The 14,918-nt window shown below is 60.1% G+C and overlaps 2 protein-coding genes across 2 annotated transcripts in view; both read left to right on the top strand.

Moving 5' to 3' along the window:
* The window catches only part of LOC138734342 (zinc finger protein 585A-like), a 352,271-nt gene that overhangs the window by 185,108 nt on the left and 152,245 nt on the right, over window positions 1-14,918 (top strand). The gene's annotated exons all lie outside the window — the stretch shown is intronic.
* The window catches only part of GABBR1 (gamma-aminobutyric acid type B receptor subunit 1), an 83,600-nt gene continuing 68,886 nt past the window's right edge, over window positions 205-14,918 (top strand). The window contains exons 1-16 of the mRNA XM_069881922.1: window positions 205-249; window positions 547-681; window positions 1,393-1,563; window positions 2,652-2,753; window positions 2,996-3,061; window positions 3,660-3,851; window positions 5,593-5,835; window positions 6,349-6,412; window positions 7,293-7,370; window positions 7,470-7,620; window positions 9,686-9,818; window positions 10,857-10,973; window positions 11,050-11,157; window positions 12,508-12,601; window positions 13,663-13,790; window positions 13,877-14,005. Coding sequence (XP_069738023.1) covers window positions 205-249; window positions 547-681; window positions 1,393-1,563; window positions 2,652-2,753; window positions 2,996-3,061; window positions 3,660-3,851; window positions 5,593-5,835; window positions 6,349-6,412; window positions 7,293-7,370; window positions 7,470-7,620; window positions 9,686-9,818; window positions 10,857-10,973; window positions 11,050-11,157; window positions 12,508-12,601; window positions 13,663-13,790; window positions 13,877-14,005 — 1,956 coding nt within the window. The remainder of the gene's footprint in view (window positions 250-546; window positions 682-1,392; window positions 1,564-2,651; window positions 2,754-2,995; window positions 3,062-3,659; window positions 3,852-5,592; window positions 5,836-6,348; window positions 6,413-7,292; window positions 7,371-7,469; window positions 7,621-9,685; window positions 9,819-10,856; window positions 10,974-11,049; window positions 11,158-12,507; window positions 12,602-13,662; window positions 13,791-13,876; window positions 14,006-14,918) is intronic.

The following is a 14,918-nucleotide window of genomic DNA, read 5'->3' as shown; positions in this document are numbered from 1 at the left end:
GCCTCCAACCCAAGCAGAAGGCGCTTCAGGATGGTGTTTTGGGGTGGGAACTGGTTTATACTGGGAGGAACTGGGATGCAAGGGGGTGTCTCATGGTCCTTACCCCCTCCTTGATGTCCCTGGGGTCCATCTCCATCTCCATGTCCTCCTCACCTCTAGGATGTCCCTGTCCCCCCATCCCACCCCATCCCGAAGCCCCCTTAGATGCCTTCAACCCAAGCAGAAGACGCTTCAGGATGGGGTTTTGGGGTGGGAACTGGTTTATACTGGGAGGAACTGGGATGCAAGGGGGTGTCTCATGGTGCTCGCCCCCTCCTTGATGTCCCTGTCCCCCAACCCCACTGTCCCCCCATCCCGAACCCCCCTTAGATGCCTTCAACCCAAGCAGAAGGCGCTTCAGGATGGGGTTTTGGGGTGGGAACTGGTTTATACTGGGAGGAACTGGGAGGACAGGGGGTGTCTCATGGTCCTCGCCCCCTCCTTGATGTCCCTGGGGTCCATCTCCATCTCCATGTCCTCCTCACCTCTCGATGTCCCCCCCTGCAGTGTGACCCCGGCCAGGCCACCAAGTACCTCTACGAGCTCCTCTACAACGACCCCATCAAGATCATCCTCATGCCCGGGTGCAGCAGCGTCTCCACCCTGGTGGCCGAAGCCGCTCGGATGTGGAACCTCATCGTGGTGAGGACCCAGCCCCACGTCCCCACCACCCCGAGGGACCCTCCCCACCACCCTGGGGCCCCTCCCCACATCTTCCTCACCTCTAGGAACCTTCATCCCCTCATTCTTAGGGTCCATCCCCACCTCCTCGTGGTGAGGATCCATCCCCACGTCCTCCTCATCAACCCTGGGGTCCAACCCCACGTCCTCCTCACTTCCAGGAACCATCATCCCCTCATCCGTAGGGTCCATCCCCACCTCCTCGTGGTGAGGATCCATCCCTACGTCCTCCTCCTCACCCCTGGGGTCCATCCCCACGTCCTCCTGACCTCCAGGAACCATCATCCCCTCATTCCTAGGGTCCATCCCCACCTCCTCGTGGTGAGGATCCATCCCTACGTCCTCCTCCTCATCTCTAGGGTCCATCCCCACGTCCTCCTCACCTCTAGGAACCTTCATCATCACCCTAGGAACCTTCATCCCCTCATCCCTAGGGTACATGCCCACCTCCTCGTGGTGAGGATCCATCCCCACGTCCTACTCCTCATCCCTGGGGTCCATCCCCACGTCCTCCTCACCTCCAGGAACCTTCATCCCCTCATCCCTAGGTCCATCCCCACCTCCTCGTGGTGAGGATCCATCCCCACGTCCTCGTTCCTCCTCCCTGGGGTCTCTCGGGCTCCGTCCCCAGGTCCTGGGGGGCCGGTGGGATGTCCCGTCTTGTCCCCCCAGCTGTCGTACGGCTCCAGCTCCCCCGCGCTCTCCAACCGGCAGCGCTTCCCGACCTTCTTCCGCACCCACCCCTCGGCCACCCTGCACAACCCCACCCGCGTCCAGCTCTTCAAGAAGTGGGGCTGGACCAAGATCGCCACCATCCAGCAGAGCACGGAGGTCTTCACCTCGGTACGGGACCACCCCGACCCATCCCGGGGACCTCAACCCCTTCCTGATACCTTCAACCCCTCCTAGATGCCCTCAAAACCCCATCCTGGGGACCTCAACCCCCTCCTGATACCTTCAACCCCTCCTAGATGCCCTCAAAGCCCCATCCTAGGGACCTCAACCCCTCCTAGATGCCCTCAAAACCCCATCCTGGGGACCTCAACCCCCTCCTGATACCTTCAACCCCTCCTAGATGCCCTCAAAGCCCCATCCTAGGGACCTCAACCCCCTCCTGATACCTTCAACCCCTCCTAGATGCCCTCAAAGCCCATCTAGACACCTTCAACCCCTCCCTGATGCCCTCAAAGCCCATCTAGATGACCCGCAACCCCTCCTTGATACCTTCAACCCCTCCTAGATGCCCTCAAAGTCCATCTAGATGCCTCCAAACCCTCCTTGATGCCCTCAAAGCCCATCTAGATGCCCCTCAAACCCCTCCTTGATGCCCACCAATGCCTCCTTGATGCCCTCAAAGCCCATCTAGATGCCTCCAACCCCTCCTTGATACCTTCAACCCCTCCTAGATGCCCTCAAAGTCCATCTAGATGCCTCCAAACCCTCCTTGATGCCCTCAAAGCCCATCTAGATGCCCCTCAAACCCCTCCTTGATGCCCCCAACCCCTCCTTGATGCCCCCAACCCCTCCTTGATGCCCACCAATGCCTCCTTGATGCCCTCAAAGCCCATCTAGATGCCTCCAACCCCTCCTTGATACCTTCACCCCCTCCTAGATGCCCTCAAAGCCCATCTTGATACCTTCAACCCCTCCTTGATGCCCCCAACCCCTCCTTGATGCCCTCAAAGCCCGTCTAGATGCCCCCAACCCCTCCTTGATGCCCTCAAAGCCCGTCTAGATGCCCCCAACCCCTCCTAGATGCCCTCAAAGCCCGTCTAGGTGCCCCCAACCCCTCCTTGATGCCCTCAAAGCCCGTCTAGGTGCCCCCAACCCCTCCTAGATGCCCTCAAAGCCCGTCTAGGTGCCCCCAACCCCTCCTTGATGCCCTCAAAGCCCGTCTAGATGCTCCCCACCCCATCTTGCTGCCCCCCCAGACCCTGGATGACCTGGACCAGCGGGTGAAGGAAGCCGGCTTGGAGATCACCTTCCGTCAGAGCTTCTTCTCCGACCCGGCCGCCCCCGTCCGCAACCTCAAGGTGAGGCCCCCAGGTCCTCCCCCCCACCACCTCCTGGACCTCCTCGGGGTGAAGGCGGAGCCGCCGCCTCCATCCCAAAGGGACCAGGGCCACCTCCAGAGCTCCAGGAGGTGGAGAAGATCCGCTCGGGAGCTCAGAGGCCGCGTTGAGGTCCTCCTGAGGACCTCGAGGGGAAGGAGGACGGTGGGATGGACCCAGGGGCTTGGAGAAGATCCACCTCGAGGTGATCCATGTCCCCACAGCGCCAGGACGCTCGGATCATCGTGGGGCTCTTCTACGAGACCGAAGCTCGGAAGGTCTTCTGCGAGGTGAGGACCTCGGGGGGAAGGAGAAGAGAAGGTGGAATGAGGGTCTGGATGGACAGAGGGACACGAGGAGGTCGAGGGGATGGAATGAGGTTCTGGATGGACAGAGGGACACGAGGAGGTCGAGGGGATGGAATGAGGTTCTCCTGGATGGACAGAGGGACACGAGGAGGTGGAGGGGGTGGAATGAGGTTCTCCTGGATGGACAGAGGGACACGAGGAGGTCGAGGGGATGGAATGAGGTTCTGGATGGACAGAGGGACACGAGGAGGTCGAGGGGATGGAATGAGGTTCTCCTGGATGGACAGAGGGACACGAGGAGTTCGAGGGGGTGGAATGAGGTTCTGGATGGACAGAGGGACACGAGGAGGTCGAGGGGGTGGAATGAGGTTCTCCTGGGTGGACAGAGGGACACGAGGAGGTGGAGGGGGTGGAATGAGGTTCTCCTGGATGGACAGAGGGACACGAGGAGGTCGAGGGGGTGGAATGAGGTTCTCCTGGATGGACAGAGGGACACGAGGAGGTCGAGGGGGTGGAATGAGGTTCTCCTGGATGGACAGAGGGACACGAGGAGGGTGAGTGGCCTCCGCGTCCTCTCCAGGTCTACAAGGAGAAGCTCTACGGCAAGAAGTACGTGTGGTTCCTCATCGGCTGGTACGCCGACAACTGGTTCCGCATCAAGGACCCGGCGATCAACTGCACCGAGGCCGAGATGGCCGAGGCCGTCGAGGGTCACGTCACCACCGAGATCGTGATGCTCAACCCCGAGAACACCCGCAGCATCTCCAACATGGTGAGGGACGCGCCTGGGGCGCCTCCGGGAGCTCCTTCTCCGTCCCGTGGGCCTCCAGGAGCATCCTATGGACCTCCAGGAGGTCCTACTCTATCCTATGGGCCTCCAGGAGCATCCTATGGGCCTCCAGGAGGTCCTTCTACCATCCTATGGGCCTCCAGGAGCATCCTATGGGCCTCCAGGAGCATCCTATGGGCCTCCAGGAGCATCCTATGGGCCTCCAGGAGCATCCTATGGACCTCCAGGAGGTCCTACTCTATCCCATGGGCCTCCAGGAGCATCCCATGGGCCTCCAGGAGGTCCTACTCTATCCTATGAATCTCCAGGAGCATCCTATGGGCCTCCTGAAGCATCCTATGGGCCTCCAGGAGGTTCTTCTCCATCCCATGGGCCTCCAGGAGCATCCCATGGACCTCTAGGAGGTCCTACTCTATGCTATGGGCCTCCAGGAGCATCCTGTGGACCTCCAGGAGGTCCTACTCTATGCTATGGGCCTCCAGGAGCATCCCATGGGCCTCCAGGAGGTCCTACTCTATGCTATGGGCCTCCAGGAGCATCCCATGGGCCTCTAGGAGGTCCTACTCTATCCTATGGGCCTTCAGGAGCATCCTATGGACCTCCAGGAGGTCCTACTCTATCCTATGGGCCTCCAGGAGCATCCTATGGACCTCCAGGAGGTCCTACTCTATCCCATGGGCCTCCAGGAGCATCCTATGGACCTCCAGGAGGTCCTACTCTATCCCATGGACCTCCAGGAGCATCCCATGGGCCTCCAGGAGGTCCTACTCTACCCTATGAACCTCATGGAGCATCCTATGGGCCTCCTGAAGCATCCTATGGGCCTCCAGGAGGTTCTTCTCCATCCCATGGGCCTCCAGGAGCATCCCATGGACCTCTAGGAGGTCCTACTCTATGCTATGGGCCTCCAGGAGCATCCTACGGGCCTCCAGGAGGTCCTTCTACCATCCTATGGACCTCCAGGAGCATCCCATGGACCTCTAGGAGGTCCTACTCTATCCTATGGGCCTCCTGAAGCATCCTGTGGACCTCCAGGAGGTTCTTCTCCATCCCATGGACCTCCAGGAACATCCCATGGGCCTCCAGGAGGTCCTACTCTATCCTATGAACCTCCAGGAGCATCCTATGGGCCTCCAGAAGGTCTTTCTACCATCCTATGGACCTCCAGGAGGTCTTTCTACCATCCTATGGAGCTCCAGGAGCATCCTATGGACCTCGAGGAGGTCCTACTCCATCCTATGGACCTCCAGGAGGTCTTTCCAACATCCTCTGAAGCTCCAGGAGCATCCTATGGACCTCCAGCAGGTCCTTGTACCATCCTATGTGCCTCCAGGAGGTCCTTCTACCATCCTATGGACCTCGAGGAGGTCCTGCACCATCCTATGGACCTCGAGGAGGTCCTGCACCATCCTATGGACCTCGAGGAGGTCCTGCACCATCCTATGGAGCTCCAGGAGGTCCCACTCCATCCTATGGACCTCCAGGAGGTCTTTCTACCATCCTATGGACCTCCAGGAGCATCCTATGGACCTCCAGGAGCATCCTATGGACCTCGAGGAGGTCCTTCTACCATCCTATGGAGCTCCAGGAGGTTCTTCTCCATCCTGTGGGCCTCCGGGAGGTCCTTCTACCACCCTATGGACCTCCAGGAGCATCCCATGGACCTCCAGGAGGTCCTTCTCCATCCCACGGAGCTCAACCTCGTTGTCTTCTCCCCCCGCAGACGTCCCAGGAGTTCATCGAGAAGCTCCAGAAGAGGCTGGGGAAGAACCCGGAGGAGACCGGGGGGTTCCAGGAGGCCCCCTTGGCCTACGACGCCATCTGGGCCTTGGCCTTGGCCCTCAACAAGACCTCGACGGAGCTGGTCAAGAAGGGGCTGCGCCTCGAGGACTTCAACTACAACAACAAGAACATCACGGACGAGATCTACAGGGCCCTCAACTCCTCGGCCTTTGAGGGCGTCTCGGTGGGTCTGGAGAAGGTCCCTCAGCTCCTTCTTCTCCAGGGAGTGAAGGTCCCTCAGCTCCTTCAACTCCATGAGTGAAGGTCCCTCGGCTCCTTCAACTCCAGCTCCATCATCAAGGTGGTTCTGAAGGTCCCTCAGCTCCATCTTCAAGGTGGTTCTGAAGGTCCCTCAGCTCCATCTTCAAGGTGGTTCTGAAGGTCCCTCAGCTCCGTCTTCAAGGTGGTTCTGAAGGTCCCTCAGCTCCATCTTCGAGGTGGTTCTGAAGGTCCCTCAGCTCCATCTTCGAGGTGGTTCTGAAGGTCCCTCAGCTCCATCATCAAGGTGGTTCTGAAGGTCCCTCAGCTCCTCCTGAAGCTGGTTCTGAAGGTCCCTCACCTCCTCCACCCTCAAGGTGCTGCTGGAGCCCCCTTGAAGGCATCTACCGAGGGTTCCCCAGCCCCAGCGTCCCCCCCCACCCCCCCCAGAAGACCTTCTCGCCCCCTGAGAAGGTCCCTGACCTCCCTCTCCCCCCAGGGCCACGTTGTCTTCGACGCCAGCGGGTCCCGCATGGCCTGGACGCTCATCGAGCAGCTCCAAGGTGAGCGAAGGTCCCTGGGGACCCGTCCTAGGTGGCCACCGTCCCCACCTTGCTCCCAGCGACCCCCTCAGAGCCTCCCGGGGTGGGGAACGAGACCTTTCTCCAACCTCCTTGGTCCTCAGCTGCTCTGGGGGGGGGTGGAGGGAGGTCACCAGGAGAAGGTTTGGAGGACAAGGGAGGAGAAGAAGAGGGTGTGACCTCCAGGGCTCCACGGTGGCCTCCAGGGGCCCACGGTGACCTCCAGAGGCCTATAGTGACCTCCAGGGCTCCAAGATGACCTCCAGGGGCCCATAATGACCTCCAGGAGTCCATGGTGACCTCCAGAGGCCCACCATGACCACCAGAGCTCCCTGGTGACCTCCAGGGGCCCATGGTGACCACCAGAGGCCCATAATAACCTCCAGAGCTCCCTGGTGACCTCCAGAGGCCCATGGTGACCTCCAGGGTTCCACCATGACCCCCAGAGATCCATGGTGACCACCAGAGGCTCCATAATGGGCCCCAGAGCTCCCTGGTGACCCCCAGAGCTCCCTGGTGACCTCCAGGGGCCCATGGTGACCACCAGAGGCCCATAATGACCACCAGAGCTCCCTGGTGACCACCAGAGGCCCATGGTGACCTCCAGAGGCCCATGGTGACCACCAGAGGCCCCTGGTGACCTCCAGGGTTCCACCATGACCCCCAGTGATCCATGGTGACCACCAGAGGCTCCATAATGACCCCCAGAGCTGCATAGTGACCTTCAGAGCTCCATAGTGACCTCCAGGAGTCCATGGCGACCTCCTGAGGTCCACGGCGACCTCCATCTCCACGAGGGGTGGGTCCCCGGGCTGGGCCGGGCTGCGCTCCTCCACCCCAGGTATCTCTGGTGGCTTCGCAGGCGGCGTCTACAAGAAGATCGGCTACTACGACAGCACCAAGGACAACCTCTCGTGGTACAACAACGACAAGTGGATCGGTGAGGAGCTCGTGGGGTGGGGTGGGATGGAGACAACGGGGACAACCCCACCCGGAGAAGGTCCCCCAGGTCCAACGTGGAGGTTCTCGGGTCCCGCAGGAGGCGCCCCCCCGGCCGACTACACCAAGGTGATCACCACCTTCCGGTTCCTGTCGCAGAAGCTCTTCATCTCGGTGTCCGTGTTGGCCTCGCTGGGCATCCTCCTGGCCATCGTCTGCCTGGCCTTCAACATCTACAACGGGCACGTGCGGTCAGTGGGGCCACCGGGGCAGCGCCGGGGGCAGGGAAGGCGCGGGAGGTCCCACCTGCTCTGGAGGGTCCTCAGCTCCATCTTCTTGGTGCTGATGAAGGTTCCTCAGCTTCACCTTGAAGCTGCTCTGAAGGTCCCTCAGCTCCACCTTGAAGCTGCTCTGAAGGTCCCTCAGCTCCACCTTGAAGCTGCTCTGAAGGTCCCTCAGCTCCACCTTGAAGCTGCTCTGAAGGTCCCTCAGCTCCACCTTGAAGCTGCTCTGAAGGTCCCTCAGCTCCACCTTGAAGCTGCTCTGAAGGTCCCTCAGCTCCACCTTGAAGCTGCTCTGAAGGTCCCTCAGCTCCATCTTGAAGGTGGAGGGGAAGGTTCCTCAGCTTCATCTTCAGGGTGGTGGTGAAGGTCCCTCAAGTCCAAACTGCTCTGAAGGTTCCTCCGCTCCACCTTGGAGCTGGTGATGAAGGTTCCTCAGCTCCATCATCAAGGTGGTGGGGGTGGAAGGTTCCTCAGCTCCATCTTGAAGATGGAGGGGAAGGTTCCTCAGCTCCATCTTCAAGGTGGTGAAGGAAGGTTCCTCAGCTCCACCTTGAAGCTGGTGATGAAGGTTCCTCAGCTCCATCTTGAAGCTGGTGGGGAAGGTTCCTCAAGTCCCAACTGCTCTGAAGGTCCCTCAGCTCCGTCTTCAAGGTGGTTGGGAAGGTTCCTCAGCTCCATCTCCCAGTTGGTGCTGATGAAGGTTCCTCAGCTCCATCTTCAAGGTGGTGATGAAGGTTCCTCAGCTCCATCTTGAAGGTGGTGGGGAAGGTTCCTCAGCTCCATCTTCAAGGTGGTTGGGAAGGTTCCTCAGCTCCATCTTGAAGCTGCTGATGAAGGTCCCTCAGCTCCACCTTGAAGATGGAGAGGAAGGTTCCTCAGCTTCATCTTCGGGGTGGTGGTGAAGGCCCCTCAAGTCCAAACTGCTCTGAAGGTCCCTCAGCTCCATCTTCAAGGTGGTTCTGAAGGTCCCTCAGCTCCATCTTCAAGGTGGCGGGGAAGGTTCCTTAAGTCCAAACTGCTCTGAAGGTTCCTCAGCTCCATCTTCTTGGTGCTGATGAAGGTCCCTCAGCTCCATCTGCAAGGTGGTGGGGAAGGTTCCTCAGCTCCATCTTGAAGCTGGTGCTGATGAAGGTTCCTCAGCTCCATCTTCTTGGTGCTGATGGAGGTTCCTCAGCTCCATCTTGAAGGTGGTGATGAAGGTTCCTCAGCTCCATTTTCTTGGTGCTGCTGAAGGTTCCTCAGCTCCATCTTCTTGGTGCTGATGAAGGTTCCTCAGCTCCATCTGCAAGGTGGTGATGAAGGTTCCTCAGCTCCATCTTCTTGGTGCTGCTGAAGGTTCCTCAGCTCCATCTTCTTGGTGCTGATGAAGGTTCCTCAGCTCCATCTGCAAGGTGGTGATGAAGGTTCCTCAGCTCCATCTTCTTGGTGCTGATGAAGGTTCCTCAGCTCCATCTTCTTGGTGCTGATGAAGGTTCCTCAGCTTCACCTTGAAGCTGCTCTGAAGGTCCCTCAGCTCCACCTTGAAGCTGCTCTGAAGGTCCCTCAGCTCCATCTTGAAGGTGGTTGGGAAGGTTCCTCAGCTCCATCTCCCAGTTGGTGCTGATGAAGGTTCCTCAGCTCCATCTTCAAGGTGGTGATGAAGGTTCCTCAGCTCCATCTTCAAGGTGGTGGGGAAGGTTCTTCAAGTCCAAACTGCTCTGAAGGTGGTGGAGAAGGTTCCTCAGCTCCACCTTGAAGGTGGTGGGGAAGGTTCCTCAGCTTCATCTTGAAGGTGGAGGGGAAGGTTCCTCAGCTTCATCTTCAGGGTGGTGGTGAAGGTCCCTCAAGTCCCACCTGCTCTGAAGGTTCCTCAGCTCCACCTTGAAGGTGGTTGGGAAGGTTCCTCAGCTCCATCTCCCAGTTGGTGCTGCTGAAGGTTCCTGAGGTCCCCGTGGTGGGCGTCGGGGCGGGTCCCTGGGGCCGGGTGTCCTGACGGGGGTGTCCTGACGGGGGTGTCCTGACGGGGGTGTCCTGACGGGGGTGTCCCCCGCAGGTACATCCAGAACTCGCAGCCCAACCTCAACAACATGACGGCCGTGGGCTGCACCTTGGCCCTGGCGGCCGTCGTCCCCCTGGGCCTGGACGGCTACCACATCGCCCCCCGGCTCTTCCCGCTCGTCTGCCAGGTACCGCGGGACAACCCGGGCAGGGACCGCGGCCACCGGGGACGGGGACGGGGGGGAGGGAGCCCCGGAGATCCAGGGACGGGGCGGGAGGGGCAGGAAGCCTTGGAGATGCCTCCAGGGGGAGGAGATGGAGATGGGGAGAGATGGAAGAGGAAGCGTTGGAGATGCCACCAGGAGGAAGAGCTGGAGATGGAGCTGGGGGTGAGGAGAGATGGAAGAGGAATCCTTGGAGATGCCACCAGGAGGAACTGTTGGAGATGGAACCAGGAGGAAACGTTGGAGATGGAGCCAGTGGTGAGGAGACATGGAAGAGGAACCATTGGAGATGGAGCCAGGGCTGAGGAGAGATGGAAGAGGAACCATTGGAGATGGAGCGAGGAGGAAGAGTTGGAGATGCCACCAGGAGGACGAGCTGGAGATGGAGCCAGGGGTGAGGAGAAATGGAGAAGGAACCATTGGAGATGGAGCCAGGGGTGAGAAGAGACGGAAGAGGAAGCCTTGGAGATGGAGCCAGGGAGGAGGAGAGATGGAAGAGGAACCATTGGAGATGCCACCAGGAGGACGAGCTGGAGATGGAGCCGGGGGTGAGGAGAAATGGAGAAGGAACCATTGGAAGATGGAGCCAGGGTTGGGGATGGATGGAGAAGGAACCATCGCAGATCCCACCAGGAGGAGGAGCTGGAGATGCAGCCAGGGCTGGGGATGGATGGAGGAGGAACCCTTGGAGATGCCACCAGGAGGAAGAGCTGGAGATACTACCAGGAGGAAGAAGAACCCTCAGAGATGCCACCAGGAGGAAGAGCTGGAGATGCAGCCAGGGCTGAGGAGAGATGGAAGAGGAACCCTTGGAGATGCAGCCAGGGCCGGGGACGGATGAGGAGGAACCACGGGAGATCCCACCAGGAGCTGGGCCCAGCGGCCGTTGAGGTGGAGACACCCAAAGCCCTTGGGGGCTGGGAGGTCCCTGGGTGGTGGCCTCGCTCTCTGGGTGGGTCGAGGAGGTCCAGGAGGTCCCCTCAGGCCGTGTCTTCTCCTCAGGCTCGGCTGTGGCTCCTCGGCTTGGGCTTCAGCCTGGCCTACGGCAGCATGTTCACCAAGATCTGGTGGGTCCACACCGTCTTCACCAAGAAGGAGGAGAAGAAGGAGAAGAGGAAGGTGAGGAGGCCACCTCGGTGGTCGGGGGGGGGTGGGTGGTGGCCTCGGTGTCACCGTGTTGTCCCCTCCCTCGCAGACCCTGGAGCCGTGGAAGCTCTACGCCACCGTGGGGCTCCTGGTGGGGCTGGACGTGGTCACCTTGGTCGTCTGGCAGATCGTGGACCCCCTGCACCGAACCATCGAGGTCCTGGGGGGGGCGAGGTGGACCTGGGGGACAGTTTGGAGGTGCTGGGGGGGGCTGGAGGTGGCGGTCAAGGCCCTGGGGTGGTGGTCGTGGGGTTGAGGAGGTTCTTGAGGTGCTGAGGAGGTTCTCCAGGTGTTGAGGTGGTGCTAGAGGAGGTTCTTGAGGTCTTGAGGTAGGGCTGAAGATGATGGTCAAGGTCTTGGGGTGGTGGTCGTGGGGTTGAGGAGGTTCTTGAGGAGTTGAGGAGGTTCTTGAGGAGTTAAGGAGGAGGTTCTTGAGGTGCCGGGGAGGTTCTTGAGGTGCTGAGGTGGGGCTGGAGATGATGGTCAAGGCCTTGGGGTGGTGGTCATGGTGTTAAGGAGGTTCTCCAGGTGCTGAGGAGGTTCCTGAGGTGTTGAGGAGGTGGTGGTTGTGGTGTTGAGGAGGTTCTTGAGGTGCTGGGGAGGTTCTTGAGGTGCTGAGGAGGTTCTTGAGGTGCTGGGGAGGTTCTTGAGGTGCTGAGGAGGTTCTCCAGGTGTTGAGGTGGTGCTGGAGGAGGTTCTTGAGGTGTTGGGGAGGTTCTTGAGGAGTTGAGGAGGTTCCTGAGGTGTTGAGGAGGTGGTGGTCGTGGTGTTGAGGAGGCTCTTGAGGTGCTGGGGAGGTTCTTGAGATGCTGGGGAGGTTCTTGAGGAGTTGAGGAGGTTCTTGAGGTGTTGAGGAGGTTCTCCAGGTGTTGAGGTGGGGCTGGAGGAGGTTCTTGAGGTGCTGGGGAGGTTCTTGAGGTGCTGAGGAGGTTCTCCAGGTGTTGAGGTGGTGCTGGAGGAGGTTCTCCAGGTGTTGAGGTGGGGCTGAAGATGGTGGTCAAGGTCTTGGGGTGGTGGTCGTGGGGTTGAGGAGGTTCTTGAGGAGTTTAGGAGGTTCTTGAGGAGTTTAGGAGGTTCCTGAGGTGCTGGGGAGATTCTCCAGGTGTTGAGGTGGTGCTGGAGGAGGTTCTTGAGGTGTTGAGGTGGGGCTGAAGATGATGGTCAAGGTCTTGGGGTGGTGGTCGTGGGGTTGAGGCAATTCTGGAGGTGCTGGGGAGTTTCTCCAGGTGCTGAGGAGATTCTTGAGATGTTGAGGAGGTTCTTGAGGTGCTGGGGAGGTTCTGGAGGTGCTGAGGAGGTTCTCCAAGTGGTGGTTGAGGTGCTGGGGAGGTTCTCCAGGTGCTGGAGAGGTTCTTGAGGTGTTGAGGAGGTTCTTGAGGTGCTGGGGAGGTTCTCCAAGTGGTGGTTGAGGTGTTGAGGAGGTTCTCCAGGAGGTTCTCCAGGTGCTGGGGAGGTTCTGGGGGTGTCGCTGACCTTCTCGGGCTGCTCCTTCCCTTCCTTCCCCCAGGAGTTCACCAAGGAGGAGCCCAAGACGGACACGGACGTCTCCATCCTGCCCCAGCTGGAGCACTGCAGCTCCACCAAGATGAACACCTGGCTGGGTGGGCCCCGACGGCGCCTCCGGGGGGGGTGGGGGGCACCGTGAGGTCCAGCCTGGACCATCCCTGGTCCATACTGGATCACTCCTAGGCCCTGTTGGACCATCTCTGGTCCTTACTGGACCCCTCATGGTCCCATCACTAAGAAATGTGGCCCAGGAACCCTGTAGAGCCCCAAGAAGGGCCCCAAGAGCCCATGAAGCATGGTTGGAGGCCCCTGTTGGACCATCCCTGGTCCTTCCTGGCCCTCTCAAGGTCCCACCACCCGGATCGGTGACCCAGGAACCTTGTAGAGCCCCAAGAAGAGACTCAAGGGCCCATAAGGTCCCTCTTGGACCATCCCTGGTCCTTACTGGACCCCTCACGGTCCCTGTTGGACGATCCCTGGTCCTTACGGGACCTCTCATGGTCCCATCACTAAGAATTGTGGCCCAGGAACCTTGTAGAGCCCCAAGAAGAGCCCCAAGAGCCCATGAGGTCCCTCCTGGACCATCCCTGTTCCTTACTGGACCCCTCATGGTCCCACCACTAAGAATTGTGGCCCAGGAACCTTGTAGAGCCCCAAGAAGAGCCCCAAGAGCCCATGAAGCATGGTTGGAGGCCCCTGTTGACCATCCCTGGTCCTTCCTGGCCCTCTCAAGGTCCCACCACCCAGAGTGGTGGCCCAGGAACCTTGTAGAGCCCCAAGAAGAGACTCAAGGTCCCATGAGGTCCCTCCTGGACCATCCCTGGTCCTTACTGGACCTCTCATGGTCCCTGTTGGACCATCCCTGGTCCTTACTGGACCTCTCAAGGTTCCACCACCCGGAGTGGTGGCCCAGGAACCTTGTAGAGCCCCAAGAAGAGCCCCAAGAGCCCATGAAGCATGGTTGGAGGCCCCTGTTGGACCATCCCTGGTCCTTCCTGGCCCTCTCAAGGTTCCACCACCCAGAGTGGTGGCCCAGGAACCTTGTAGAGCCCCACGAGGTGACCCCTGAAGGTCCCTCTTGTCCCCGCCGTGGTCCCATACCCCCCCCCTTGAGGTCCCCCCTTGCCGTTTGACCTCCCCGCTTGGTGTCCCTCAGGGATCTTCTACGGCTTCAAGGGGCTCCTGCTCCTGCTGGGCATCTTCCTGGCCTACGAGACCAAGAGCGTCTCCACCGAGAAGATCAACGACCACCGGGCGGTGGGCATGGCCATCTACAACGTGGCGGTGAGCGGGGAGGGTCCCAGGTCCCCCCCTTCCCTCCGTGGTCGGGGCTGGTGGTCGCCCTCCACGGCCACGTCCTCCTCCGGCAGGTGCTGTGCCTCATCACGGCGCCCGTCACCATGATCCTCAGCAGCCAGCAGGACGCGGCCTTCGCCTTCGCCTCCTTGGCCGTCGTCTTCTCCTCCTACATCACCCTCGTGGTCCTCTTCGTCCCCAAGGTGCGGGCGGCGGGCACGGGGGGGGCACCTCGGGGGCTTCTCCTGCACCTTCGAGGTCCTCAAGGTGGTGCTTGGGGGCTTCTCCATCCCCTTCATGGTCTTCAAGGTGCTGGAGGGTCTTCTCCATCCCCTTCGAGGTCCTCAAGGTGGTGCTTGGGGTCTTCTCCATCCCCTTTGAGGTCCTCAAGGTGGTGCTGGGGGGTCTTCTCCATCCCCTTTGAGGTCCTCAAGGTGGTGCTTGGGGTCTTCTCCATCCCCTTCGAGGTCCTCAAGGTGGTGCTCAGGGGTCTTCTTCAACCCCTTCGAGGTCCTCAAGGTGCTATGGAGTCTTCTCCATCCCCTTCAAGGTCCTCAAGGTGGTTGTGGAGACCATGAGGGAGATGGTTGGGTGCTTGGGGTCTTCTCCATCACCTTCATGGTCCTCAAGGTGATTGTGGAGCCCATGAGGGGATGGTTGGGAGCTGGGAGTCTTCTCCATCCCCTTTGAGGCCCTCAAGGTGGTGCTGGGGGTCTTCTCCATCACCTTCATGGTCCTCAAGGTGCTGGGGGGGTCTTCTCCATCACCTTCATGGTCCTCAAGGTGCTGGGGGGGTCTTCTCCATCACCTTCATGATCCTCAAGGTGGTGCTGGGGGTCTTCTCCGTCCCCTTCGAGGTCCTCAAGGTGGTGCTGGGGGGTCTTCTCCATCCCCTTCGAGGTCCTCAAGGTGCTATGGGGTCTTCTCCATCCCCTTCGAGGTCCTCAAGGTGCTATGGAGTCTTCTCCATCCCCTTCATGGTCCTCAAGGTGGTGCTTGGGGTCTTCTCCATCCCCTTCATGGTCTTCAAGGTGCTATGGAGTTTTCTCCATCCCCTTTGAGGCCCTCAAGGTGGTTCTGGGGAGGTCTTCTCCATCCCCTTTGAGGTCCTCAAGG

Source organism: Phaenicophaeus curvirostris, unplaced genomic scaffold (assembly GCF_032191515.1).
Source record: "Phaenicophaeus curvirostris isolate KB17595 unplaced genomic scaffold, BPBGC_Pcur_1.0 scaffold_73, whole genome shotgun sequence".
NCBI classification, from domain to species: Eukaryota; Metazoa; Chordata; class Aves; order Cuculiformes; family Cuculidae; genus Phaenicophaeus; species Phaenicophaeus curvirostris.
The sequence above is the reverse complement of the archived record's forward strand: the minus strand, read 5'-3'. Positions and strand labels throughout refer to the sequence as shown.